At 35.5% G+C, this 27,433-nt stretch overlaps 2 protein-coding genes across 2 annotated transcripts; both read left to right on the top strand.

Moving 5' to 3' along the window:
* Positions 1-2,665: 2,665 nt before the first annotated feature.
* Positions 2,666-4,704, top strand: LOC112285282 (SUMO-conjugating enzyme UBC9). Its single transcript, XM_024525959.3, has 4 exons — positions 2,666-2,836; positions 3,512-3,639; positions 3,910-4,014; positions 4,208-4,704. Exons 1-4 carry the CDS (start codon positions 2,767-2,769, stop codon positions 4,349-4,351), a joined length of 447 nt encoding a protein of 148 aa, XP_024381727.1. The 5' UTR covers positions 2,666-2,766; the 3' UTR covers positions 4,352-4,704.
* Positions 4,705-17,442: 12,738 nt separating this feature from the next.
* Positions 17,443-26,477, top strand: LOC112285599 (uncharacterized). The gene is made up of 7 exons (XM_024526545.3): positions 17,443-19,019; positions 19,115-19,248; positions 19,690-19,787; positions 19,903-20,387; positions 20,500-21,785; positions 21,916-22,065; positions 22,286-26,477. The coding sequence occupies exons 1-7, from the start codon at positions 18,749-18,751 to the stop codon at positions 22,652-22,654; spliced, it is 2,793 nt and encodes a 930-aa protein (XP_024382313.1). The 5' UTR covers positions 17,443-18,748; the 3' UTR covers positions 22,655-26,477.
* Positions 26,478-27,433: the final 956 nt, after the last annotated feature.

Genomic DNA, 27,433 nt, shown 5'->3' with positions numbered 1-27,433 from the left:
ATAATCCAATAAATAAATTATGACAAGTTTGTAGAATATGAATTTCTTTGATTTTCTTTCTTTCACTTATTTTGTCTTTCTTCTTTATTTATTGCTTATTTTTTATACTTCTCACTTTATACCACGAATTACAATAACTTCTTAATATAAGTCATCTTATACTTTAAATTAAGAGATAAATTTCACCTTTACTTAATTATTTTATCGTTTCAATTTACCAACATTTGATTTCTAACACATAATTGATATTCTATTTTTTTTAAAAAATAATTTTACATTTATAAATAAAATTATTATATTTTTATAAAAAAATCTAGTTTTATACTAATAATATAAATTATCATTTTTAAATATCTTCAAATATTATCTTTTGATAATTTAATTTATTTGAATATATTTTTATACTTTTTATAATAATATTTCTTTTTACAATAAAATTTATAATATATATAAAATTTTAAAGTATTTTTAGATTTAAAATTTTATCTTTATTTAATTTAATAAAAACAAAAATATTTAATAATTTAATTAAATTTTTATGTATTAAATATTTTTAATATTTTTGTATAATATTTTTTATTTTATAATAATTATATAATAAATACTTGTATTATTTAAATAGATATAATTTTTTAAAATTAAATAGAATTAAATAAAAGCATATTAGGTATATAATATCTTTTTTTAAAACTTTATAGAATTTTTAAGATGCAAATTAAATCTTCAAATATTTTTATATGTGTCATAAGACTGTAGTTTTTATCTTTTCAAAACTTTCTCACCATTAGATAACAAAACTATAGAAGCAAATTATAATATAGATAGTTAGTCTATAATTCTCATGGTTCTTAGTTATTTACATATAGCCTTCTTTGTATCTAATATGTTTAAAGACACAATTAAAGTAATTTTTATTCTAATAAAAACTTTATTCTAATTTAATATTAATATAAGACTCTCAAGTTTTTTTTAATCTAGCAATAACCATTTTAATTCATCTCTAGTTTATAACTATAAATTATCTTTGTATTTATTTTTCTTAATAGTACAAGAATTTATTGTCTTTTTAAAATTTTATGTAGATTTATACCCTTGACATATTAAGAAGACTAACATACATAAGATTAGAGTTTTTTTTTAAAAAAAAATCAAGAATGAATAATTTTTTTTAAAAGCATCAAAGTGCTTTTGAAATTATGTATTATCTTCTTCTATAATAATTTTTATTTTATAGCACCATAAATATATATATATATATATATATATATGTTTCTTACAAAGAAATTCTTAAGTTAATATATTAATGGTTTTTTTTAATAGTGTTGTATTATAGATGTAAGATTTAATTAATTTAACTTTTTTCTTATCTACATAAAAAACATATGATTTCAATAATACAAGGATAGCAAGGATTTCTTCAACAAATGTATTACCTCAAGTAATTCATAAAAAAACAAAGTTTCATTTAGTAAAAAACTAAGAGTTTTTCATTTTAAGAAGTTTAATATTTTTAAAATTAAATAATAATAATCATAATAAGCTTATATCATCTTCAATACATGTATTTATACTATATTTATAAAAAAAATCTACAAAAATATCCCTTCTACCACTATAGTATTATACACATTTGTTCAACCTTCTATATCTTATTTTATTCACATTCTTCTAACTCTGTAAAAATCCTCTTCTAAAAACATTCTCCTATTACACATTATAGAAAAATTTCACAACACTTATCTCTTTAAAATTACAACTCTTAAATTTTTCTAAGTCTTGCTTATACATTCTAAATTGAAGCTGCATTAATTATTGTAATAATGAAATATTTATGTATTATTTAATAAAAATATTGTAAATTTTGATAGCAATAAAATAAATTTTTTATATAAAATATTTATTGTAATAATAAACCTGTGAAATAAATACCTACTTTAAGAATAATTAAATAATAAAAAATATTAAAAATTATAATTTAGAAAGATAAAATTAAAAATAAAAAAGTAAAACTAGAAGATTAAAAAATTAATTTTATTGTATATAAGATAGTTTTGGTGATAAGATTATGTTGATCTAATCCTACCCTTGTACAAAAACAATTTGATATCACAATACAACAATGTTAAAATTGCATCTTATTTTGTAAGTGAGTATTTTTTACCTATTGTATGGACCTGAGAATCTCATGTCCATATTATAAATAAAATTGAAAGATAATATTTATACAACTGATATGATTTATAAATGATATTAGTTTTTTTCCTCTAAAGGCCCTTACAACTCCATGTTAAAAAGCAAGAACAAAAGTATGTATAATTGTTCTATGTTTTAAAATATACATATATCAACTCTACTTCCTTAACATGAATATATATATATATATATATATATATAGGGGAAAAATGAACAGAAATAATATATATATATATATATATATATATATATTTTTTTTAAAAGTCCACACTGACACATAATAAGGAAAACGGGGACTTCAACATAACGAGCTCGCAGATCAACTTGAAATCGAGCCGAGGGGGGGTGTGTGAACAGGGGCTAAGGTAAACCGACGGACGTCGTTATAGTGAACGATTCCGTCGTCTTCTCCGTCGATGACCCCGGAGCATTGACAACCTAGAGGCAACGCGACCACCGCACGCCTCGAAACCTATTGCTCGTCTGGGGGAATCAGAGGTGTGAGAGGAGAGGAGAGGAACTTGTGAATTGCGCGGTCTCGTTGCATGCGTGCGAGTAAGATAGTGTTCCTAGATGGCGTCCAAGCGGATATTGAAAGAGTTGAAAGACTTGCAGAAGGATCCGCCCACATCGTGCAGCGCAGGTGAGTAGCAAGGCATCATTGCACAATTCAGTTTACGCATCTCCAACTTCCGTTTGGCTATTCTTCGTTGCAGAGTTTTCTTTTCGCGGTCTTATCATACGAGCCCTTTTCGCAATTCGCCGTTTCCTGTTCGTGACCTGGAGGATTGGGTATGGTTGTCCGAATGGAGATTTGGGTCCAGCTGATGTTGGAACGAGAGTGTTTTTTTATTCGAAGTTCATGCGTCGTTTTCGAATACCTACCCTGGCTTAACAGAGTGTGTACTCTGATTGTGCGACGGAGGCTTCTTCCGAGTGCAATTTGTGTGAACCTCCTTCACATCTGTGTTGAGTTTTTGGTACCGGGTAACCACATACACACTCATCAATATAGATAGGACAATGTTGAGATCACGGAAATCCTAATTGAATTTTCAAATTTGTAAAAATATAAACACAAGCAAATCCGTTTCGCCATGTGAATCGAACGACGGGAGCTAGCCCCGCCAGCAACAATTTGAGGCCTCGACTCCTTCCTTCCGATCCCCTTAGCCTTTTCTGGTCTGCAGTGTAGTAACATGGAAATGCGACGTTTAGTACCTTTTGTTGATTATTCACCCCTTGCTCAAATTCGTGAATATCATTTAGGCTAGAATAATTTGTTGTTATGGTCCTTGTGAATGTTGGCTTTTGTTAGGTCCTGTGGCAGAGGACATGTTCCACTGGCAAGCAACGATCATGGGGCCCCAAGATAGTCCGTATTCTGGTGGTGTGTTTTTGGTTACCATTCACTTCCCACCTGATTATCCATTCAAGCCCCCAAAGGTTAGTGCACTTGCGGGTATACTGAAATTCTTGCAGAATTTTCAAGTTTTCTGACGGGTCACTTCATCTACTTGTATCCCTGATTTCAATTACTGACGTTAACCGCTTGCCGTACTCCTAAATTTTCAATGAAGTTTTTATCTGACTTTCATTCGCACCTTATCCTGGTTAATGACTTGCTTCTAAATTTTAACTGAAAAATACGCCTGCTCTTGGTTTTATTCGAGGAAAGTTTCACTGGATGGATATCTGTGTTTGCATGTGATGTAGGTTGCTTTCAGAACTAAGGTATTTCATCCCAATATTAATAGCAACGGGAGCATATGCTTGGACATTCTTAAGGAACAGTGGAGTCCTGCCCTCACTATATCAAAAGTTGGTCTCGTTATTCTTCTTCTATTTTCAGTGCTTGTTAATTTTCCGAAATTTTTAGCAGGTCTTTCAAGATGGGTGATGTCTACATTGAATGTCAATGAATCCATGCATAATGTTCATCGGTATATTGTGTTCGTTGAGTAAACTAAGAAACTACTCAATTTGATATGTATAAATCCTGGTGTGGTCGCAGGTTTTGCTGTCAATATGTTCTCTGCTTACAGACCCCAATCCCGACGATCCTCTTGTTCCAGAGATTGCCCATATGTACAAAACAGACAAGACAAAGTATGAAGGCACAGCGAGAAATTGGACACAGAAGTACGCAATGATTTGATAGGATAATTACAACAGGCTCTTGCGGCATGGTAGGGAGGCGGTGGAGGTGTAACATAGGGAGTTCATATGCAGTTCAGCAGAAATGCATCAGTAGTAGTGTTTCTATGTCCAACATGTTCTCTATGTTGCACACAATTCACAGGCCCATGTTGTGCAGCACTGAAGTGTTGTGAGGAGCTTGCATGTCACAATAAGTGCGCATCGTAGTGAAATAGCACTTCAGGATCTTCCAGACCTTTGCCTTCCGTTCTTGCATCTTTGTTCGGGGTATAATATCGCTAGAATGTGAGGGACTTAACATCTACCTGTACGTGGCATCATAGTGCAATTCATGGCATAAGTTGTATTGTAGGGTGTGTCATGCACGTACTTGCTATCATAGCGGCCCTAAACCCTTGATAAAATTCGTCTATGATTCTCTGGAAGGAAATGACGTACTTTTTTCTCCTTGGGCCTTGTTACCGTATATTTTGTAAGTATCCTCGGAGGACCCATACATGGTCCTCAGAAGAAAGCCCATCTCGGTAATTGTAGGGTTGAAATCTTCGGTCTTAAACTACTAGGATGTCCATTTATGTGGAAGAACTTGTCGAGGGCTTGCCTGTTGGCTTCGATATTTTGGATAAAACATATCCCCCCTCCCTACCAGGATCTCTCCCCTAGTGTGTGCAACCGCGGACTCTAGTTTCTGCAATGTGGAGAACGGCGCAAAAGCAACTTGTGAGCACCATCCTCCAAACCAGCAATGTACTGAATTGGTCGTCCTGGAAGTAGTTCCCATCCACGAGGAATAAAGACATTATCCCATTTCCCTTGCGGTGGTGTTGCCCACTAGATATGAAGCCTTGGCGGTACATCTGGATAGGCAAGTTTTGAAGAAGTCTCGCGGCTGCAATTAGGCAATTCATGTACTGGTTGTGAGGGCGGAGCACAGTCAGTCTGCTTTCCCAGTAAGCCCTGATCCCCAACGATAGCTTTTGCGTACTCTCGCCTCTCAGAAAAATCCCACTGCATTGCATGACCGGCTTTGATCCAGACATTCTTCCCTGCTTAATGAGCAACCAGGAGCGGCACTATCCGGTAATTAGCGTAAAGCATGATGCTCTGGGGACTAGGGATATACCCTGGCTCAGATCGTCCACAAGCTTAACCAAATTGGGGCTTGATCGAAATTCCCCATGAAGCCTTTTGGATATTCCACATCAGCTTAGAATCAATCTTCCCTGCATGCAAATCCTCTCTTACTACAGCAGCACTACTGTAGACAATGCTTGCTTTTCTGATGATACATGACCTTCTATCATCCTTGTTGATGAGGGAATCCAATATAGACATGTTGTGCTCCATGCGGTGCTGCAAGTTTTGAAGGTATTCAAGTTGCTTGTATCCTTAGGCGAGTTGTTGTGCTTAGATGCAAAAAAAAAACTGACATAGATTTTACTACACTTCGATGCAATATGTAAGCGACTGCAAGTCAATGCAATACTTATCCTTTTCCATCTTTCTCACTTGCTCTCACACAATGCTAAATATTATATAAATATTATATAAATATATATATGTATATATGCTTTTTTTAGTAATGTTTACACAGAGATAAATTTTAAAAAACATTATTTATCAACACATTTATTTTTTAAAATACTTTTCACTTGGAATATAATATTTAAATTTGTGATTTTAAAATATATTCATGGATATAAGTTAAACATTTAAACACATGATTATCTTTTGTTTTAGGCACATTATTTTTTTTTTCACTTTTAAATGCTTAAGAAAACACCACAAATTATAATACAATGAATTGTAAAGGTGTAATGTTTGGAATATTCACAACTTTTGTCACATATGCTTGTAATTTATACTTTTTAGATTTAATTTTTAAAATTATTTGTGTGTGTATATATGAGTATATATGTATATAAAAAATGCTAAATGTTATATAAATATATATATATATATATACATAATATTTAGCATTGTAAACAAAAGAGAGTGTTTAGTATTTATTAACAAGAGTAATTAAATATATATATCTAGTTTTTTAAAATGTAATCACAATATTAATACTATAAATTGTTAAAGAAATAAAACTTTCAATAATTATTTATAGAGGTGAATTAAGATTGTGTTTGAGACAAACTAATTAGCATTAATTATATAAATTATATAGTTATACAAAAAAATAATAAATTATAGAGTGGTAAAATAATAGCTCATTTAAATTCTAATTATGCATCAGATAATCAAACCATGATTAAACATTTTATATTGCCAAAGGTATAAAAAAAAACAAATTGTCTTCATAAAGTATGTATCTACCAAATAAAATATATATGATACAAATACTTCATTACTTGGAAATTTTTCTCATATGCATTTTATTTTTTCTTTATTCTACCTAATACATGGAAATTTATTCTATCTCAAATATTCTAAAGTTAGATACAAAATTTACTCAAACAACTCATTGACTTTAAATTCAATGACTAGTTTGAACTTTGTTAACAAGACAACAAAGAGGCATCATCCATTATTTATAAAGTTATAATATAAAAAATACATAAAATAATATATATATATATATATATATATATATTAGAGTGAAAAATTTAAGGCATGTACAAAATAGGTCAAACAACATGAATTAGAAGAAAACCTCTAATTAAGTATTCTTGACAATCTACAAAGAATCTCAACTCAACAAGTTGCTAATTTGATTTTTTTTTATCTTTTTTTTATCTTTTTTTTTCTTTCAAATATGCTCATGCAATCGACTTAAATTCTAATAAATTTTGGTAGACATGCAAATTCTTTTTAAAGAAGTAAATACAAAAAAAAATATAAAAAAATATAAAAAAAAAATCCGCAGCTAATGATCAACCTCCAACACAGTATCATACATTATATTATTCTTCATATCAGAAGCATAAAAATAACATAATTACTAATTGTAGGAACACGCTTCTTGGTAGTTTTAGCAATGCAACAATATATAATATTAGGCATGAACTTCAACCAAACATGTTTCCGGAAAAATCTGAAAATTGCAAAAATATGATTTTTAGACATGAACTTTGACAAAACAAAACAAAACAAAACAAAATTGGAAATATGTTGGGTAAGCCACACAGATTTTAGCAAAACTTGTTGGAAAAAGGATGTTCGCCTAACCATGTACACAACCACAAAATGAACTAAATCCATCCGCAACATCACACATCTGAGGTGAGAGAAGACAAAATTGGAGTATTAGGTGCAGACTCTTCCATTAGCTCAAACCATCCCCCTATTAAAAGTCCATGCCAATCATCCTGATCAGAATCCTTTAAGCATGAGGCCAATCTTGTACCTACTCTTCTCCTCATTAAGCAGCAAAGGGATTTCCCCGCTTATGCTTCAGAAAAAGAAAAAAACGGCTCTGCGGGCCTCGCTGGGCATCACCAGAACCAGAAGCTCTTGCGCAGTACCGCACAACGAATTCGAGCAGTATGTCGGGGTTTGCTTCGCCGAAACCAGCAATCGATGCAACTGCTCAGCCTGCACTCACCAGATCTGACGGAACAGGGAGGCCTTGATCCACCTCGTCGTATTGTTCGAGGCTCCGCGGAGCACCGCAACCGATTAACGCAAACCCAATTTAGATTACTGCAATTATTAGTGGCATTGATCACGCCCCTGACAGAGCTTACCCCCAAGCGCCGGCTTCCAGGATGCCATAAAGAGTAGGGAACTAGATTGCACAGATTGGTAGCGGCGGAGCGGCCCTTCGATCTTTCCAGGAGACAGCGCTCCGAATCGCCACGTAAAATCGCACACCTACAAATTCCACGACGTCGTGGTGGTTGGCGTCGCTGATCAACGAGGACGACGCAATGCTGTCGATGAATATGCTGCTTGGCCTCCGAAGCCTGAGCTCTTGGACTTGAGGACAATTCCGAGTATAATCGTCGTACATTTTAAGAAGATTCCAGGTTGAAATCAGCGTGCTTGTCCGCCAACAGGTTCCCCTCAAATGTGGGAACGATATGCTCGGTTCCCAATGTTCTGTTCCCACGACTTCGAGGCTTTTTTTCAGTGTTCCCTACTTATGATTATTATTATTATTAAATTTGTGTTTATTGTTATTATTTAGTGGCATCATTGACATTCAGATTACAACTGTAGTTGCGAATGAGAAAGTGAGTTTCGAGTTTGGATTGTATTTCAATCGGAGTCTCTATATTGATAATACATTGCTTGATTCACTTCAATGCATTGCACATATTTGTTTGTAAGTTGAAAATATTAGTACCTTGATTTATTTGATTAAAAAACTAGTTGTAAAAGGAAATACAAAACATGGGCATGGTTCTATCAAAAAAAAAAAAAAAATGAAATTAATGAACTTAGAAAACATAAAAGAAATTTTGAGATGACGATTGATAATTGATTTTTTTTAAAGAAGATATATGACTTTTAGAATTTATATAGTAAAAAATATATATTTCTTAGTTGAGTACCAAATAAGTTATGTACAAAAGTTGAAGTTCTCTTAAATTTAAAAATTAAGAACATAGGTGGATGAAAGCTTTGTAAATGTATCAGTAGATGTATTTCCTGTTGAAATATTCATGTATGGTGTATTTTATTTTGAAATTGGACAAATATATTCTACAGCATTCATTTAAAATTAGTTACATGAGTTTTTGGTTATGATTTATTATATGGACCATTGTAACAAATTGTAATTTTTTAATGCTTTACTTAGGTTTTTATAAACATTTTTAATATACACTGAGTTTAAAGTTCATAAATCTTTGCACATAAGTTATTACTGTGTGATGTTTTAAAATATATTTCAACATTGATTTTATATTTAAATTATTATTAAAACAAAAAAATGAATACATGGATTATTATGTAAATATTAACTTATTCTCACTTTTAAGTTCTTTGTATGACATGTCGTATTTTAATCTCATCAATAATGAAAAAATATGTTCTTTTCTCCCACCAATAAAACTTTCATTACTCAATAGTTTAGAACATACTACTTATTGTCAAATAAGATGAATTTAAATAATTTCAATAGACTCTACAAACTAGAAGAAATTTAAAAAGATTTTAGAAAACAAATAATTCTAATTTCCAAAACAACCAAATTATGTAAAATCATAGATAAAATCCATCAATAAAATTATATTTCAAATTTTAAATGAATCTTTTGGTAAAAAACAATCTATATTTTCTTTAACTTGCATTTAAATTTTATTTTATTTTTCATTCATAAAAAAATAATATAGTTTTAAAAAAAGATCATAGTTATTTTAATGACAATTATTGTCTCATAACTTGCCCACACAATTTGACATTAACTGCATATTCCCATCTGCATGTTTTGGACTTTGTTTGCACATTAGGAACTGTATGTTTGTACTTTGTTTTTCCTTTTGAAGTCAAGCACACATTTCTAAAGTTGTTAGTAGGTATGGTTCAAAAATGTCTGCAAATGGTTGTACAGTGGGGTACAGAAATAATTCGAATTTTTTTCCAAAGTGAATCAGTGTTAGAAATCACTGAACTTCAAAAAGCTCCAGCAGTTTAAAAAATGAACGCATTTTTGAGCCGTAAAGTGCATTGCGAAGATAGTAGAATCTAGTTTCATGGTGTAATAATTTTTCATTGTAAAATTGTGAAAATATACATCAAGAGAGCTTTTTGTTACATACTATCTACCATCTCGTACTACCACCCCCAGCTGCAATCACCGCTTGCATCCTATAAGGCATAGTGGAAATCAATGTACGAAGCCACTCTATAGATATGGTATCCCATACGGATTGAATTTTTTCTATCATTTCTAGCTTACTATTAGGTCTACTATGATGTTTGAGCAAATCTTTTACAACCATCCAAACGTTCTCTATTGGATTCAAGTCCGGTGAATTAGTAGGCCAAAACAACTTTTCTATACCATGAGCACGTCTCCATTGCACTAGCAATGAGTTACGGTGGACTAGAGCACCATCCTCCATCAATATCAATTGCTCAGGGTCATCATGTAAGAAATAAAAGCCAATTAATACTCCTTCATAAACAATAGTGACAAAATCACTTGATGATCTCTTATTTGAAGGAATGGTGACCAATGGAGACTTATCAAAGCCAGTAAAGGCACCCCAAACCATCACTGAACTATGCCCAGACTTAAAACTTGGTGCTATACAATCCCAATTATATTTTTCGTACGCCTTCCGCCACACTCTAATTTGCAGTGGATTTTTGCCAGTTTCGAATGACGACTCATCCGTCCAAATAATATTACACCAATCTTCAAACGTCCAACTCTCATAAGCACGTGCAAATGCAAGCCTATTTGCTTTATGTTTGACATTCAAATAGGGCTTTTTAGATGCTATACAATTTCTAAAACCAAGCTCACGGAGGTAGAGTCGAACAGTAGTTCGGGAAACACTCACCAAGTTTGCAAGTTCTACCAGAGTATGCCTTCTATTTGAACTGACAGCACGACATAACACTCGAAAATCCCACTCAGACAACTTCCTGGGTCTGCCACATTGTGATTTCAACGACTCCACACTTCCATGGACCTTTCAATGACTCAAGATAGTTGAAATGGTGGAATAGGGAGCACTAAAGACTTCTGCAATGTCCTTACACTTCATCCCAGCCTTCCTCATCCCCACAATCTGATTCTTTTGCATAGGGGACAATGTTCTGTACTTCATGGTGCTTGCTATAAGCCTTCAAACAACACAAACCAACTTCTAGTTTAACAGAGAGGAGTCACTGAAGCTAACAATGTCCAAAACCAAAAAAGAACACTTCTAAAATCTGTATGTGCTTCACAATCTCAATCTGTGGCAGTGCAATGTGCTTCACATCTTCAGATGGATTATATAAGTCACCCCATCTAAGCATTCTATGCTATCACTCCATTTTGCTGGCTGCATGCATGCCTAATTGTAACTGTGATTTTTTAGCTCACCTAACCACTTCCACATTAATCATCACATTTGCAATCTGATTTTGAAGACACATGGCTAATTACATGTAATTAGACACCTCTTACACTCCAAAAATAGATGGCTAAGTATCGGAGAAAGATTCCTTTCAACATGATCATAGCATTCAATTGAACAACAAGATTTTTTCAGCAAAAGTGGTGCTCTAGAAAAAAATTCGAATTATTTCTGTACCCCACTGTACATCAACTACTTACTTTAGATTGTAGCATTGGATATATACAAAAAATTATTTTTGTTGTTTATTCCTTTTCTTCTTTCATTTTTTTGTTAATTTTTTTTGGTGTTTATTGACATGTTTGATGAAATGGTTACCCAAACCAGTATGTACTCTCATTATCATGCATTTCTTTATTCTGACACATTTTAAATCTAAAAAAGTGGCATCCTTAACTTGATATAATTGCCTCAAATTAATCCTAAGAAATTATGCTTGTAATTATTATTATTATTATTATTAATAATTTTTTATTAAAAAAAATGAGGTATTTCTAATGCATTAATATAGTTGAAAAAATACACCAGACTATTTAGTTCCTTATACCTAAAGAGCAGAGATAAGAATATCAAGATAAAAGGTTAGCAAATAGAGCATGTACAGTTACACTTTTGCATAAAATCTCACAACACTAAGGTATTATGTAGTTTCATTTAATTAATATGTCAACATTAGATTCTAGTATATGTTGTGGTATCTAAAACTAATTCCATCTCTTGAGAAAGAAAGTTTTGTTTTCAAAATATTTTGTCAATTTATTTGTTACAAATTTTATCAGATATGTCTATATTTGATTAGACCTTTCTAAATAAAGCTTCTAATATTTAATTTTCTCTAAATTGTTTTAAAAAAAAAAAAAATTCTTAGATTAAAATAGTTTATATACAAAATTTCTTTATTAAGGATAGAATCTTACAAAGGTATCTAAATTAAGCATATAAAGCTTCAATAAAATTGGCATATTTCCAAGAGAAGGTTTTTTTAAGATCCTCATTTTTTAAGAATTTAATGTTAATTTTAATAAAAAAAAAAAAAAAGGTGGTCCAATTTTAGATGTTGAATATTTGCTAACCATTTAAAAATCTATGGAAAATAGATTTTGGCTTTTAAAGATGACATAAAACATATTGAATGTCAATACAAGAATTAATTACTTTCTTCTATATATTGGTTGCTATCCCTTTCTATCAAAGAAGCCAAATGAACATGGTTTTTTTATAAGAATGGTGGTTGGATTAGATTTTAGATATCATTGATATACATATTTATTCTAATAATTACCTAAATAATATGTGTAAATAAAAGTAATTAAAAGTGGATAAATTTCATAATATCTTGTGGAGAAGCTTCATAGTTGTGGCTTTGCTTTTGTACATATCTATAGGTAAATGGTAGGTTAAAAAATTAGCCAACAGGCTGACCACATGTTGCACATATTGGCAACTTGTAGTATAAGTTGGACATGTGTTGGAGGTTCTACAGAAAAGTGCTATCTAGCTCTTAGTTAGATAATATATATAGATGCAAGAATGTGACCTTTCTCACTCTTATCAACTCTCTTCTTGCTTCTAGTATAATTTTAAGAATTTCTAGTTCTTTAGTCTTTGATATTAGCTATTCATTTTTTTAAAATATATATTATTTTTTATTTTTTATTTTTTTATTTCTATCTTTCTTCAAAAAATATCTAACTTGTTTATTTTATTTTTTTGAGTTCTTGTCTTAAACATTAAACCAATTAAACAAAAAGTCTTGATTCAAAAATGATCTCTATTTATATATTGCATGGTTGGTGGAAGGAATATTACTTTGAATCAACTTCAGGTTGAGTTTAGAATAATATGTCATGAATCATGTTCATTAATAATCACTTAAGAATAAAAAAATGATCAAAGTTCAACTTGCTAACTATGCTATAGAAAGAATCTTTACCTAATGCATCTTATTTTTATTTTTTATTAGCTTAATTTTATGAACCATTCTAAGATTTTATAAAATTCTGACTACTTGGTTTTTATTATTAATAAGAATGATGTTGTTTAGCTCTAAAGTTAATTTTTATCTAAATAAATAATTCTAATTAAATACTCATCCAAAAAAATTAATGTTGGTAGGTTGAAGTAAGATTAATTATTATTTTTCTTTAATACCTATATATTGAGTAGAAATTTAAAACACAACTTTTGATAAATAATTTGATTCTAATTTGTATAAATCAATCTATTATTATGGCTTTGATAAGACATTATTACAATGTAGTAAGTGATTCCAAGAAAAAAAAATAGATTTATGTATTTTAATAATATAGTAATTTTATCAAAAGTCTTTAGACTTAAACAAAAAAATTGTCATTTTTCAAGCATACAAAGATATATGATTGAAAGATTAAGAAGTAATACAAAAATGTATTTGATGAAAAGTTATAATTGATATAAGATTACAAAAATAAAATTTAGATTGATCTAAATTTTAATTTTAGAATATTAAAATAACTTTTTATCTTGATTCTTATATTTATTATATTAATTGGATTATATAGACAATTCCAAAAAAATCAATAAGATTTTAGAGATGTTTTTTTAATTTATTTAATATACACAAATAATTTAAAAGCTTTAAAAAAAAAATAATACTTGAAGTTGTGAAAATTTATATATTTGTAGTATTGCTTCTTTTCTTAAAAAAACAAAAGTATTAAAAAAATATAAAAATCATTATCTTTATATTTTTTTAAATAATAAAATTATTTTAAAATTATTTTAATGTGTATTAAATATTTATTTTTTATCAATATATGATTAAATATATTTAATTATTAAAAACCACAATATATGCTATTAGTAAATGTAAATAAATAAAATTATCTTCAAATAGGACTATAGAATATTCTACTAAAATAACCTCTTAACTACTTATTTTATTACTTTAATTATAATTAAATAATATTAGATTATTGATCTTATAAGAGATTTTTGTAATGAAAAAAAATGCTCAAGTTTGAATTTTTAGAATTCTTAAAAATTCTACAATTTGACATATTGAAATTATAAATTTTAGGCTGCAAGGTATCAATTAAAAGAAATATAGAATAATATTAGTTCAAATCTATATATATATATATATATATATATATATAGATTTCAAAATATTCAATCTTATCAAAGTCAACTTTGAATTATAATCAATTCATTTTTTTCGGTTCCAATCTATACCACCAAAATTAATCTATTCTATGGAGTTAATACGATATAATAAACTATACTATATAAGTAATAAATTTCTTTGGTTTCAAAAGGTTAACTATAATAAGTTTTGATAGTATATTTATATTTATATTTAATAAAAATCAAAATAGAATGTTTCATCATGAAGTTATTTTTTAAATTTTATTTATATAGAATAATAATTATCTCTAATATTTGTAAGTAAACTATAAAAGACTAAGAATCATAAGACTAAATAGAAAAATAGATGATATTAAAACTAACCTATGATATTTGATTTATATCATTTATTTTTAAAAGTTAAATTTCTTTGATAATACCTATTATTGTTAAAATTAATTATCAACAATATTTAATATGTACTACAAATGTTTTTTTTAGTAATACTTGGATTTTCTATTTATTTAATTTTCTAATAATAAAATTATACATTCTATATTAATCTCTAAAAATCCTTTGGTATAATTGTTCCTATTACATATTTTCATAAAATTGGTATTTTTTTAAAATAGTATATTTTATGAATAAAATATTATTTTCTAAGTGCATATTCTATGTTATAACTTAACATTGTTATTTTCTAATAGAATATTAGTTCCAATTCATATTGTATTTTGAGCTTTGAACATTTTTTCTTTTTTGAATAATATTATGCAATATTTGTGAGCTAATACTCCACATACATGATTGTTCTCTTTTATTAGCAATTTAAGAAGATTCTTTATCAATTTGCATTAGATCACGTTGACTTTAGATATGTTTTTTTGAACTTCTAGATATTGTTGGTGTATTAATTTGAAGTATAATATTCAATTCAATTCTTATTATTGTTATTGTTTTATTTTCAGAAAATTATAAATTTATTTTATTATCACATATATTTTCAGTTTTCATATCTATCTATATATATATATATATATATATATCCGTGTACTTGACTTCTTAAAAATCATAATATATCTGTATGTATTAAACTTGAATAGTAAAGAGCTTAGAGAATTATTTGAAAATTTTATACTTTTAATTATTTTTGCTAGATATCAAGTGACTATTATTAACAAACACATGGATATTTATTAATGAATTTTTATTTTTATTTTTATTTTTTCTGTAATCTTAGCTGTGATGTTTATAAAATAGTTCAATAATCCAAATTCAAAGAATAATGCTGTAATTCAATGCTTATTTTTTAAAACTTTGATATTTTTTAAAACTTGTAGTGTAATATAATATGTGTATGTTTGTATGTATGTGTATGTGTAGATATATGTATATTCAAGTTTAGTCTTGGTAATAATAATAACAAAATGAGCTCAGAAATATTTTTAAAAAACCCAAACATATAACTCTCTATAGGCTGTAGTACATATTAGTGGTTCTCATTATGATTATTATTTTAAAACAATTCCAATTGTGTTGAAATGGATGAAGAGCTCACAACACATGAATAAATTGCATGAAAAATGTGGAAATCCTGCTAAGTATACAAATAAATAAATAATCCATTGTATTCTTAATCATAAACATTGATTGTTACAGGGACATGTATAGATTTTTTATCCTATTTTTTATTTTATTTTATACATATGAATGATAACTTCATTGAGTGGTTTGTAAAATCATTCATATGTATGATCATATGCGTAATCATCCACCCAACTCCACTAACATTTCTCCAGTATTATCATAGTTAATGAATGTGAGCGACATTAAGAACTTGTGGGTGCTTTAAACAACTTTCTTCGTGTGCAACAAGCTTTGGTGGTCATGGGGGGTCCCCCAAAACCCTATTTCTAATTCACATATCTGCATACATATATATTTATTCATACAAAGTAACCAAGCACGTGGTCCCAGACTTCTTGTCTCATTTTATGAGGCAAACCCCAATCTTTCGGATAGTGGCGGTGATCCTAAATTCTAGGAACCTTCCTCAGGTTGTAAGTCAAAAGGGTGTTGCTTCCATGTGGGGTCCAGGCAACTTCCTCTCTCTGACGTATCCATTGGCTAATTGAGTCCTCTTGCCTTTAACTTTAAAGGCAAACCCAAAGTATTGTTTTGAGTTGATTCTCCTTCTTCCTCCTTTTGAATATTAAATTCCATCGAGTTATAAGTAGAGTGGGAGTGTGCCGTTTGACCCAACACTGAAGTATATTCTGCATGAAAATGAGGATATCCTGAGGTACTTTTTTGTTGTGTCCCTACCACCATTTCGAAAGCTCGGATAAAAAATACTGATTATAAATGATCCCGGTGATCATCTTTCACATGATGTTGTTCGTTTCACAGCATATGAATATGTGATCTTTGTTTGGCTTTGCATTCTCAATTCCTGTGTATTTTGAGTTAATTAAAATGTTCAAATCTCTGGACAAACCAGTTGTGTATCATAATAAACAAATGAATTCTTTCTCTATGAAAAATCCACACCAAAAAAAGAGAATGATTAAACCCCATGAGTTACTCACAATAGCTTGAGGCCCTTAATAGCTAAATAATAAAAACTAGTAGAAAAGCATTTGTTGGGAACTGGATATAAGAATATTCACAGCAGCATAAAGTTGATTTTAATTATTATTTTGGGGATTCTACAATAACGACCCTCCAACAAGCGCAAAGATGAGTCCAATGGGAGGAGAGCTCACTAAAGTGCAATGAAGCGTGAAAACACAAAACGTGGAAAAATGGATAAAGGAGGTAATTCCACGCCAAAAGCATCGAGAATGGCTCATCGTGCGTTATGGAGAACAACACACGGCCAGACTGTCCAGGGACGGAGAACATCCAAATGCAGCCACGCTGACGACGGACGCTTGGCGGTAGACGATCGACGAGAGAAGAGGGGCCGTGAGAGGGGCAAGAGCGACGGCAGAGCGTGCGGAGAAACCGGTGCGGATCGGAGTGATGCATCCGCATCTCACCTCTCACTCATTCTTCGATGCCGATTTTGTCAAAGCGTGGTGGTCCGGCATCATTCCATTCCGCGTAAGCATATGCCGCTGGCGCTGTCGCAAGTTGGTTGCCAATCCCAGCCACCAGCACGGCGAGGAAAATCTTTGCCTCGGCGCTAGTGCCCCCGCACCATGTCCAGTCTGGTATGCAGTCCGACGGGGACAATATTTTTGAACGGGGGCTTGCTCTTTGCGTTGTCTGGACGACGAGGGTGACCGGGTGTAGTGGAAGCCTCTTGTATGTGTGTCTCTCTCGTTAGTTTTCTCCTGCACGCCGCATCACCAACTGGGCGACATCTGCTGCGACTGCCCGTGGGGCGTTTCTTCGCACTTTGAACAGGATCGAAATCTCTAGTTGCAGCTGGAAACTAGCCAACTGCTCCCTTTCATCCCTCCCCTATCTCTGTTTCCTATCTTGAGCTGTCTTGTCTGTCGCTTCGAAGGGTCTTCATCAACCCTGGAAATCGCTGCGGCTCGACATCGCTATTGGTTTCCAAATCTCAGGGTTTATGTAGTTAATTACGCGGGAAGACGCAGGGGAGCTTAATGTATGTACAGCGTTCTGGATCGATGCTTTCATGTGGGATCACTGGATTCGACTAACCATTTCATGGGACGAGTTGTTGGGGGTTTTGGAATAGTGTGAATTGGATGCGGCAATATGTCTCCTTGTTTTCCTCATTCTGGGGTTGCGCATCGCCAGTTCCTGGTGCCTGAAGGATCTGCAAACGAAGGCAGCGAAGAGTTTGGCCGGATGAAGGGCTGGATATAGCAGGTGTATGGGACCAAGGTTTTGGTCACGGATTAAGCTTGTGCATACCCCTAGCAGGAGCAACAGGGGGTTGAAATCTCCGGATTAGTATGTAAATCAGGTTCTCTTTGGGTGAATGCTGTTTTTGTATATGTCTGTAAATGATTAGATATATTGTAAGCTCCCCCACAGCCTCAGACAGAACTGGCGAACTTAAGGCCAGTCCCCACATAGATATCTTATGAGTGATGGTAAATTACGGAGACGGCATTTCCATTTCCAGGTGCCGGCTGCATTCTCGTCAGGGGATTCAATCAGCCCCGTGCTGCGCCGTAGCTGTCCATTTTCAAGGCACTCTCCCGTACACAGATCAGTGGGGATTCTGTCTCCGTTGTAACAGTTTTCTATAACTTCTCCTTATCTCATACTAGTACCGCTTTCCGATGAAGTCTGGCGGAGGAGGTACCATGATGAGAGAGGAAAATGAAAATCCTTTTGAAGAAAGGTCGGAGGCGCAATCTCATCTGTCGGTAGCCGACGACGCTTTTAAGAATGCGCAGGAACTTGCGGTTATGGCCTCGAATCCGGTACTCGTCATAGTAGACGCCAACAAGGAGGTCTCCACTCATGCTCTCGAGTGGGCGCTCACCCATGTTATACAGAAGGGAGACTCGGTGAAGCTGCTCGGGGTTTTGCATCACATTCTCAATCCAAGTAAGTCGGTCAGTTCATGCTCAGATTGGATTCCTAATCTGAAATGTTCGGTTTGGTTGTGCCTGGACTGATGACATTGAGATGCCTTTTCGCAGTGGGGTATAAATCTCGCGCCGACGAGAAGAGCTGGAATGGAGCGAATCGAAAAGTTTTGGAAAACGAAATTGCAATACATTTGGCTATTTTTGAGAGCATTCCACACATCTACGAAATAGTGGAGAAATTAGGGGTAAGCACTGCTATTTCTCTCTAACACACACGCTCTCTCTCTCTCTCTCTCTCTCTCTCTCTCTCTCTCTCTCTTTCCCATTTTCAGTTTGAGTGCGTATGTCGCGACTTGATTGAAAATTAGTTCACTAGCATGACCCACCTGACTGTGGTGGTTTACCTGTATGTAAAATCCAGTGCCTTATGTTCCGAGGAAAATTTAATGTATGAAGAAACCTCCTAATCAGAGAGTTATGGATGAGCAAAAGAGTGCTAAATGACCTCCAAGTCCTCAATGTCACTTCATATTTACAACTGCACTCTCAATACGTTCCTCTCTGGATTCACTTCCCTCCTGCTCGTTACAATCAAGACACTAAGAGCATTGGATTCTAGTAGTATTATGTTATCTTGTCACAAAAGCGCATGAGCAAAACCAGGAACTGACGAGACATTTTTGTAGGCTAAGTTGGAAATTGAAGTGCGGGCTCATGTTCATCCAAAATATCTGGTTGTGGAAGAAGCGAAAAAACTCAAAGCGCGATATGTCGTTATTGATAGGTATGCGTGACTGTTTGCACTCTGTTTCCTTTCACCTATCAGTTTTGTAACTATCAATGTGAGGTTCAAGATTCTCGTTTACCTTAAATATTTTTTTTCTGACGAGGATGTTCAGGCATATCAAGAAGGATAAGAAATTCTACATTAAGAATCTATCTTGCTACGTGACACGAGTGAAGACGGTCGTGAATTTTGAGCATCTCCGTCATGGTTTGCCTGAAACCGAGGAACCTGTGGAGGCCGTCCAAGCACCTGCGGTGTCGAAAATAGCGCTTGATCGACCTCAGATGCCAGCATTGCAAGACTCTTCCACTATCACAATGCCGCAGTCGCGAAGCATTTCACAGCAGCATCAGTCTAAAGAGCCGCTATTGCCTTCCAGCGACTTCATGGCTAGAATGAGGCGCCGCCCGGGTGACTATAATCCTTACAACACGGGCTTAACATCTGCGGCCACAGCAATGCGTGGTAGATTCTCCTACGGTCCGCGACCAAGTTTCAACATGGCTGACGCCACGCGGGAGTTGGCTGCACGACAATGCCTGGCACACTCGAGTTGTGCGAGCGATCCAGCTTTGTATTCTAGAAATTCGGAACTTGGTGAGTGTCAATCTCGAATTTCTTTAATCTCAAATGAAGAAAGCATCTTCTGTTGATGGCTTGGATTCAGTATTGATTTTTTGTGAGCGTCATGGTTATTATTTCCCTGCAGGTCACATGGCCATAGGATATCCTGAGAACTCGGTAGGGGATCCCACTTCTCCACCGCAGACTCCTGCAGTTACAGAATTTCTCGCAGGGTACAGGTTAAATTTGTGTTATCAAGGAATGGGCAACGCCCTGCCGCCGATGTCCATGCACAAGCCAAAGCCGAATCGGATGTCACAGTCGTCATCGATGTATCTTACTTCCAAAAGCTCTCATGACCGACATTTTAACTTATTTCAACACCCTAGTGAAGCCGCCGCATTGGAGAGCACAGGACCAGAGAGCGCTGTAGCTGAATTACGGTCTATAACCTCCAAAATGAGCCTCTCAGATAAGAGCCACGGCGGTCCTATGCCGATTTCTGTACAGCCAAAGCGAGTAGCAGATGCAAACTGGGGTCTAGAATTGCTTGGAGTTGGTAATACAGTAGTGCAAGCTTCAGGAATGACTGAGGAGCCTACACCAGTTGATAGTAAGGATCAATCAGAACTAGGGCGCTCGTCCAGCGTCCGACAGGCTGTAGGAAGCAGGATACAGAGTCCTGGGGCGCCTCCCTTGTGCTCATTGTGTGGACAGAAATCCCCTGATTTTAGTAAGGTGAAGAGATTTACCTTTCTGGAGCTACAGAAAGCCACGAACAATTTCAGTGGAGAGCATTACCTAGCCGAAGGGGTGTACGGGTCGGTGTACAAAGGGAGGTTGAAGGACGGGCAACTAGTGGCTGTGAAGCAGCACAAACTGGCAACCTCGCTGTCTGACGAGCAGTTTGCCGCAGAGGTTGAAGCTCTCAGTTGTGCACAGCACAGAAATCTTGTGACGCTTATTGGTTACTGCGTGGAAAACAAACTCCGCCTGCTTGTGTATGAGTATATTTGCAATGGCTCCTTGGACAGACATCTTTCCCCGAAGAGCAAGTCGGGCCTGCAGTGGAAACATAGGATCAAGATCGCTCTGGGAGCAGCTAGTGCGCTACGGTACTTACACGAGGAGTGCCGCGTCGGATGCATCATCCATCGTGACATGCGACCCAACAACATCCTCCTCACCCACGACTTCACTCCAATGGTTGGAGATTTTGGTCTGGCACGACGCCAACCTAGTGGAGACGAGGCGGAGGAAACCCGGGTGCTAGGCACCGCTGGGTACTTGGCTCCAGAGTATGCCGAGACCGGCAAGATCACCGATAAAGCAGATGTTTACGCGTTCGGTGTTGTGTTGCTGGAGCTCATTTCGGGTCGCAAAGCCATCGACAACTCGCGACCACGAGACCAAATGTTCCTGACGGAATGGGTGAGCATTCGACGACATGATCGATCAATCTATCTGCTTATTGTTAAATACTTATGTCTTACACACTCTTATGAACATTTAAAATCGCAATATGTCCGATTCTAAAGGTTTCTAACTGTCTTTCTTTTAGGCCCGGCCCTTGCTGGAATCCTACAACCTGTCCCAACTTGTGGATCCTCGCTTGGGGAACAATTTCGACGAATATGAGATGCATTGCATGATGCATGCAGCCAATCAATGCATTAAGAAAGATCGGTTGATGCGTCCACGTATGATTCAGGTCCGTATTCTCCCTTCCTCCCACTTTTCTTGGTTTTCGATGTTTTCAATCGAATTCGCTCCTGCTCCAAACTTCTGCGAATTTTCTACATTAGACTTAAATCAGATGCTGATTCACATCTGATGACCGTAAAGAGGTTTGTTGCAAATCAGATCATGATGCCAAGGAAATGGGTCGTAGAGAATGTTAACTAAACTGGGAAATCTTCCCCTCTTGGCAGGTTCTCCGTATCCTGAATCCACCGGAAGAGAGCGACTGGATCTACAAGGGGAGCAAAAGCAACGCCTCCCCTGGGGACAGATCCCCCCGAGGAGCAATGGCCAGCCCCAGCGACAGCGAACTGTCCTCGTGCCCAGTCTCCTCCAGGAACTCTACCGGCGTCAGCTGCTCCCAGTCCGAGGCATCCACGGGTTCGTACTCGGGCGCGAGCGACACCGAATCCGTGGCCTGCGCGCCACGCTCGAAATTGTCCAAGCTCGGCAGCAAATCCATCTGGAGGACATTTTCGCGGGAGAAGCTGTCCTGCGACGGCTCGTTCCGTGACATCGCGGCCGTGAACCGCATGTCCTGCGACAGCGACATGCTGTGAAGATTGGGACCCCGAGACTACAAACCACTTTTCCGGTCTTGGAGATGTTAACGGCTGAAACGTCGTGTCACCATGGTTTTGGATGTCAGCGAAGAGTTCCAAGTTTAGAATGTATAACGCTGAAGCCTATTCCCCCGTCCAGAGAATGGAGGATAGCAACGTTGCATTCAACACGAAACTCGCTTCTAGACCCAAGGGAAGAGTGGTCACATGAGATGGGCACCCACCGAGATGGGAAAACCATAAGAATTGTTTAGCTCAATGACTCTGACCTGACTATGGAAGGCGGAAGGAGGCGTGATGCAAGTTCTCGGCCGACGATTTTGAGTGCAGATCAGAGAGATAAGACTCCTGCAGCGGGTCGATGCTGTTCGATCCGCGCGCCTGGATGAGTGTACACTGTAATGTAGATTCTATCGTACATGAGGGATTGTTTTGTACATAAAACGGTATTCTGCCTACAAGCCATCGAATGCGGATTCTATCCCTCAATGCCTTGTTCTTATCCACCACTTGCCGGATACCCTAGCTCATAGCACCGTTGCTTTGCGGTGATCAGTTCTTTCTTCATCTCTTGCCTGCGTAGCTGCCATCGTCCTACTCTGTGTCTGCCGCTGCGGTGTTTTCTATTTGCATTTTGATGCCGTCTTGAGTAATGATGCTGATGGAAATAAAGAGAAATAGCTAGACGCTCTGACTGTTACTCACACTGAAGCTTTTAAGACGAAAGAGGAAACTATTCAATCAACACGTAATGGATCAGAATTATACACGCTTGGTGGTGTCTCGACTGCATGCGGGTTAAAGCGATGAGTTGTAACAAAATTTTGTTCTTTAGGTTGAGTTTGGTGATCGTTGTCCGTTTGGGTAATCTGGATGCTCAAGTGTCTACACTTTGTCAAGCTGGATGTTACTGGATGTTACACGTAGAATTGGTCGTGCCGCGTAGGATTTTTAACACCCTCCTTCAGGCCAGTAGGACTTGGCACTATCGGGATGTAACGAAACTAGTCAGAGTCTATGGTGGATAACAGAAGTAAATCAATGGTTCTGCAAAGTGATGAGAATTAATCGAGAGGGAGCGCTTTGGTTAGGAGATCCGCTAGCTGATCGGCGGTAGGAATATACTGGATGTTGATACCGCCGAGCTGTTGATGTTCGCGGCTGAAATGGTATACGACGTCAATGTGCTATGTGAGCTTGTTTGTTCATGTCGGATGCCAAAGTCAGCTAGATAGTTTGTGAAAGCTTTGCCTTGGAACTCCCCACCGCAATCGCTGCATAGAGTATGGATGCGATTCCGGGTTAATTGAGGGACTAGAAGGCAGAGTTCTTGATCTTCTTCAATACATTAGATTTCTGGCGGATGCAGTGGATGATGCGGTAGCTTGAGAAGTTGTCCTTGAAGAGCACAAAGTACCTCGCCTTTCTCAGAGATTCTTGGCTCATCGGGCCACAGACATCACTATGGAAAAGGAGTTTGGGCTTCGTGGCTCGCGGTAATGATCGGTGTTGTGGAAATGGTAGTCAGGCGCTCTTTCCTTTTGCACATCCTTTGAACGGGTGTTGTAGTGGCGCATGGTCTTGCAGTCCCATTCCCTAAAGAGTACCGTGAATGTGCATGTGGATGAGCATGACATTGTGAGCGTGGCAGAAGCGCTGATGCCACAGAGTCAGCTTCTTTGCTAGTACTTCGCGTGCTTATCTATGCTTGAGAATCTCGTGGCCTGACAGTCTTTTGGTTTGGGTTCCGTTGTAGGCACTGGCAATGTTGGCGTGGGCGGGTTGGTAGTTGGCTCACAACTTGAGCTTGTATAGTTTATTCACACGGAAATCGGTTAACACAATTCTGCCACGACATTTATTGCAGGTGCGGCGTGTGTAGGTGGTTACTAACCCCGTGTCTACTACTTGGCCCACTGAAAACAATTTTTTTGCGTAGCTCTGGGACATAGAGAACGCGTTGTATGCATTGGGGCTTCCAGGCATCATCAACTTTGCATTTTATATTTATGTGGCCAATTCCTCGCACCTAGAGGCGCCTATTATCCGCAGTCATTACATGCCATTGTCCTTGGAGTATGGTTTTGAAGGAGACGAACCAGTCTAGACGGTTGATCATATGGTCAATGGCGCCTCCGTCCATGTATCATGCGTCGGCATCGTCGACGTGCTCTGCATCGTGGACCATAAAGGTAGAACTGTCGTCTTCGTCAAAATTCTCGGTTACCACGGCGTTTGCTTTGCAGCCCTTTGCATCCGTACTTTTGACTGCCATTATCTCAATAGGTCTGTGCTTTTTGTCTTCAAAGCATTCTCGCTCCAAATGCCTACTTTTGTTGCATTTTTTGCACTGAGTGCGCTTTTTCAGTTCGAAAATCCTCACAGACCGCTTCCTTCTCTCTTTGGTGGAGAAGGGTTTGTTGCTTGAGCTTTGATCCCAGTTGGAGAAGAAAGCTTTTTCTTCCTCGTCATCCATGCATTCTTGTATCCAATTTCTACTCTCTTCTCTTAGCAACCGTAGTGTGAGTGCTTCAATGGTCTGCTTGTGTCTTGGGACGCTGTCCCAGGCTAAAAGTGGGTGGCAAAATTTGTGGGGTGAAGTACTCAAGATGTGCGAATAACTGCTTGGTCCCAAATTGGCTCACCAAGATTGTTTGGTTGACTTGCGAGTTGCTCTATGCAGCCAACATGGTCGACTACTTCAGCATCTAGTTTCATTCTCATGTCAAAGAACTGTTGCTGTAGCAATTGCACATTTTCCGTAGCATATTATTCAAGAACTATATGCAAACGACGCCACATTTGGTTAGATGTGTGACAATTCATCACAATGCCTAGTAGCTTCTTTGCACGCAATAGGATGCTTATCTATAATTTCTTAACGGAAAAATTGTCTCCTGTGAGTTTGTCTATATTTGTGATGCTGATATTAGTGAAATCTTGTCTAAGGGGAGGTTGTGCAATGAAATAAGGCAGGCCAGCGGAGGGCTGACTGCGGATGAATCCGTCCAAGGTCTCTTCACGGATGAGCACAGGTTCTTCTTCCATTGCAGCAATCACAGATGTGAAACAGAGAAAAGTAGAAGGAAAAAGTTTGTCTCTCGCAAGGGGCAATTGTGTGCGTAGGTCGTAAATCAAGGAACATATAGAATGGAAGATAACTAAAGATCTATTTTTCTAGCTCGAATCCATTTTCTGAGAGACAGTGAAATATGTAGGCCTGTAACCTAATGGAAATGAAGAAAAATAGCTTGAAGCTCTGACTCTTAATCATAAGGTAGTTCTTAATACAAAAGAAGAAAACTATTCAATTAACGCGTAATGGATCAAAATAGTACATACTTGGTGTCTCGGCAGCATACAAGTTTAAGCGGTGAGTTGTAACAAAATTCTGTTTGTTCGGTTGAGTTTTGTGATCATTGTCCGTTCAGGTAATCTGGATGCTCAAGTGTGTACACTATGTCGAGCTGGATGTTACACATGGAACTTGTCGTGCCGCGTAGGATTTCTCAACAGGTGCTGCACAACTGCATGCCTCTTCACCGACAGTCACCAATTTCGACTGTTTCCAGCACCTATCCATGAGATGTGTCGGTATACAAACTCTCGGAAATATAGTTTACTGTATGTGTGATAGTAAGGACTGGGGTTAAGTACAGAAATATTTCTCATGAACTCCAGCTCTACCGCCTTACTTGGAATTTCAAAACCATTTCTGGCTCTAGAGATGTTTCTCATGAGTATTTCTTTTACGATGTTTATGGGTTTTAGTTAACGTTCTATTGAGAGAATGAAATATAACTTTGCCCAACTGCAAGACTTTTTTGTGTCCTTTGTCTGCAACTTCTTTCTTGGTTGAAACCTTTCTTTTCACATACAATTGAAAAATGAATAGATTTCAATTCTGTCATTAATATAATTGTAACTTGAGATATGGTCGATTTCTATTTTTACTAATACAGGTTGATTTCATTTAGTATACACATTTTGTGCTAGTTATCCACTAAAATTATGGTTCTGCATTAATTTGAAAATCAAAGAAAAAAAAAGCATTCATCATATTATTATTATTATTATTGCTTTGATAATTTCTAATATATTTAAAGATTATTTAGTTTGAACCTATTACTGTTAAAGAAGATTGGAGTATGGAGGCAATACTCTTAAAACTTGTTTTGAAATGCTTTGAATATTTTTTTTGATGTAATGTAAATATTTAAAACCAAATAACTTTGTGTTTTGAAATAGATATATTTTTTGTATCAATAATAATATATTTAATTGAAATAATTTAAAACTATGTGAAAAATAACTATCCCAATTAATTATTAGTTACACAACCTACACAAAAACAAAGTTGGCCAAAATATGGTCAATAATTTTGAATGTTTTAGAGTTTAAGTTTATTAAAAAAAAATACATATCTAACTTATGATTGTTTATAATTAGAACTTAAGCATGCAAACAGCCATATAATTCATAGATTAAAGTACCATTTTACTCATATATTATTGTTGAATTCAATTGTTGTTATTATTCCATATATAATTCCTTATAGTGCCTTATAGACTCAAGGGGGATGAAGAAACGCGGAGAATGAGGGAGTGTGTGGAAAGGAGTGGGTATGGAATTAGAGAATGAGAACCAGGTTTAATGCCTACAAGGAAATACTAATTATTATCTATACTAAATTAGTGGAGCTCGCATAGTGTTCTGTGACCATCTCTCTCGCTCCAAGCCAAAGCAAGCAAGCAAAGCTCAAGGTGCTGCGAACGA

The sequence above is a fragment of the Physcomitrium patens genome, chromosome 8 (assembly GCF_059467195.1).
Source record: "Physcomitrium patens ecotype Gransden chromosome 8, ASM5946719v1, whole genome shotgun sequence".
Taxonomy (NCBI): Eukaryota; Viridiplantae; Streptophyta; class Bryopsida; order Funariales; family Funariaceae; genus Physcomitrium; species Physcomitrium patens.
Note: the sequence above shows the minus strand (reverse complement) of the source record. Positions and strands in the feature narration are given on the sequence as shown.

Bases quoted from the DNA above. Each gene is read 5' to 3' on its own strand.
- LOC112285282 (XM_024525959.3), top strand. From the start codon at position 2,767: ATGGCGTCCAAGCGGATATTGAAAGAGTTGAAAGACTTGCAGAAGGAT. The intron at 3,640-3,909 runs GTTAGTGCACTT...CATGTGATGTAG, and splicing joins ATCCATTCAAGCCCCCAAAG to GTTGCTTTCAGAACTAAGGT. The intron at 4,015-4,207 runs GTTGGTCTCGTT...GTGTGGTCGCAG, and splicing joins CTGCCCTCACTATATCAAAA to GTTTTGCTGTCAATATGTTC.
- LOC112285599 (XM_024526545.3), top strand. From the start codon at position 18,749: ATGAAGTCTGGCGGAGGAGGTACCATGATGAGAGAGGAAAATGAAAAT. The intron at 19,249-19,689 runs GTAAGCACTGCT...ACATTTTTGTAG, and splicing joins AAATAGTGGAGAAATTAGGG to GCTAAGTTGGAAATTGAAGT. The intron at 22,066-22,285 runs GTCCGTATTCTC...CCCTCTTGGCAG, and splicing joins TGCGTCCACGTATGATTCAG to GTTCTCCGTATCCTGAATCC.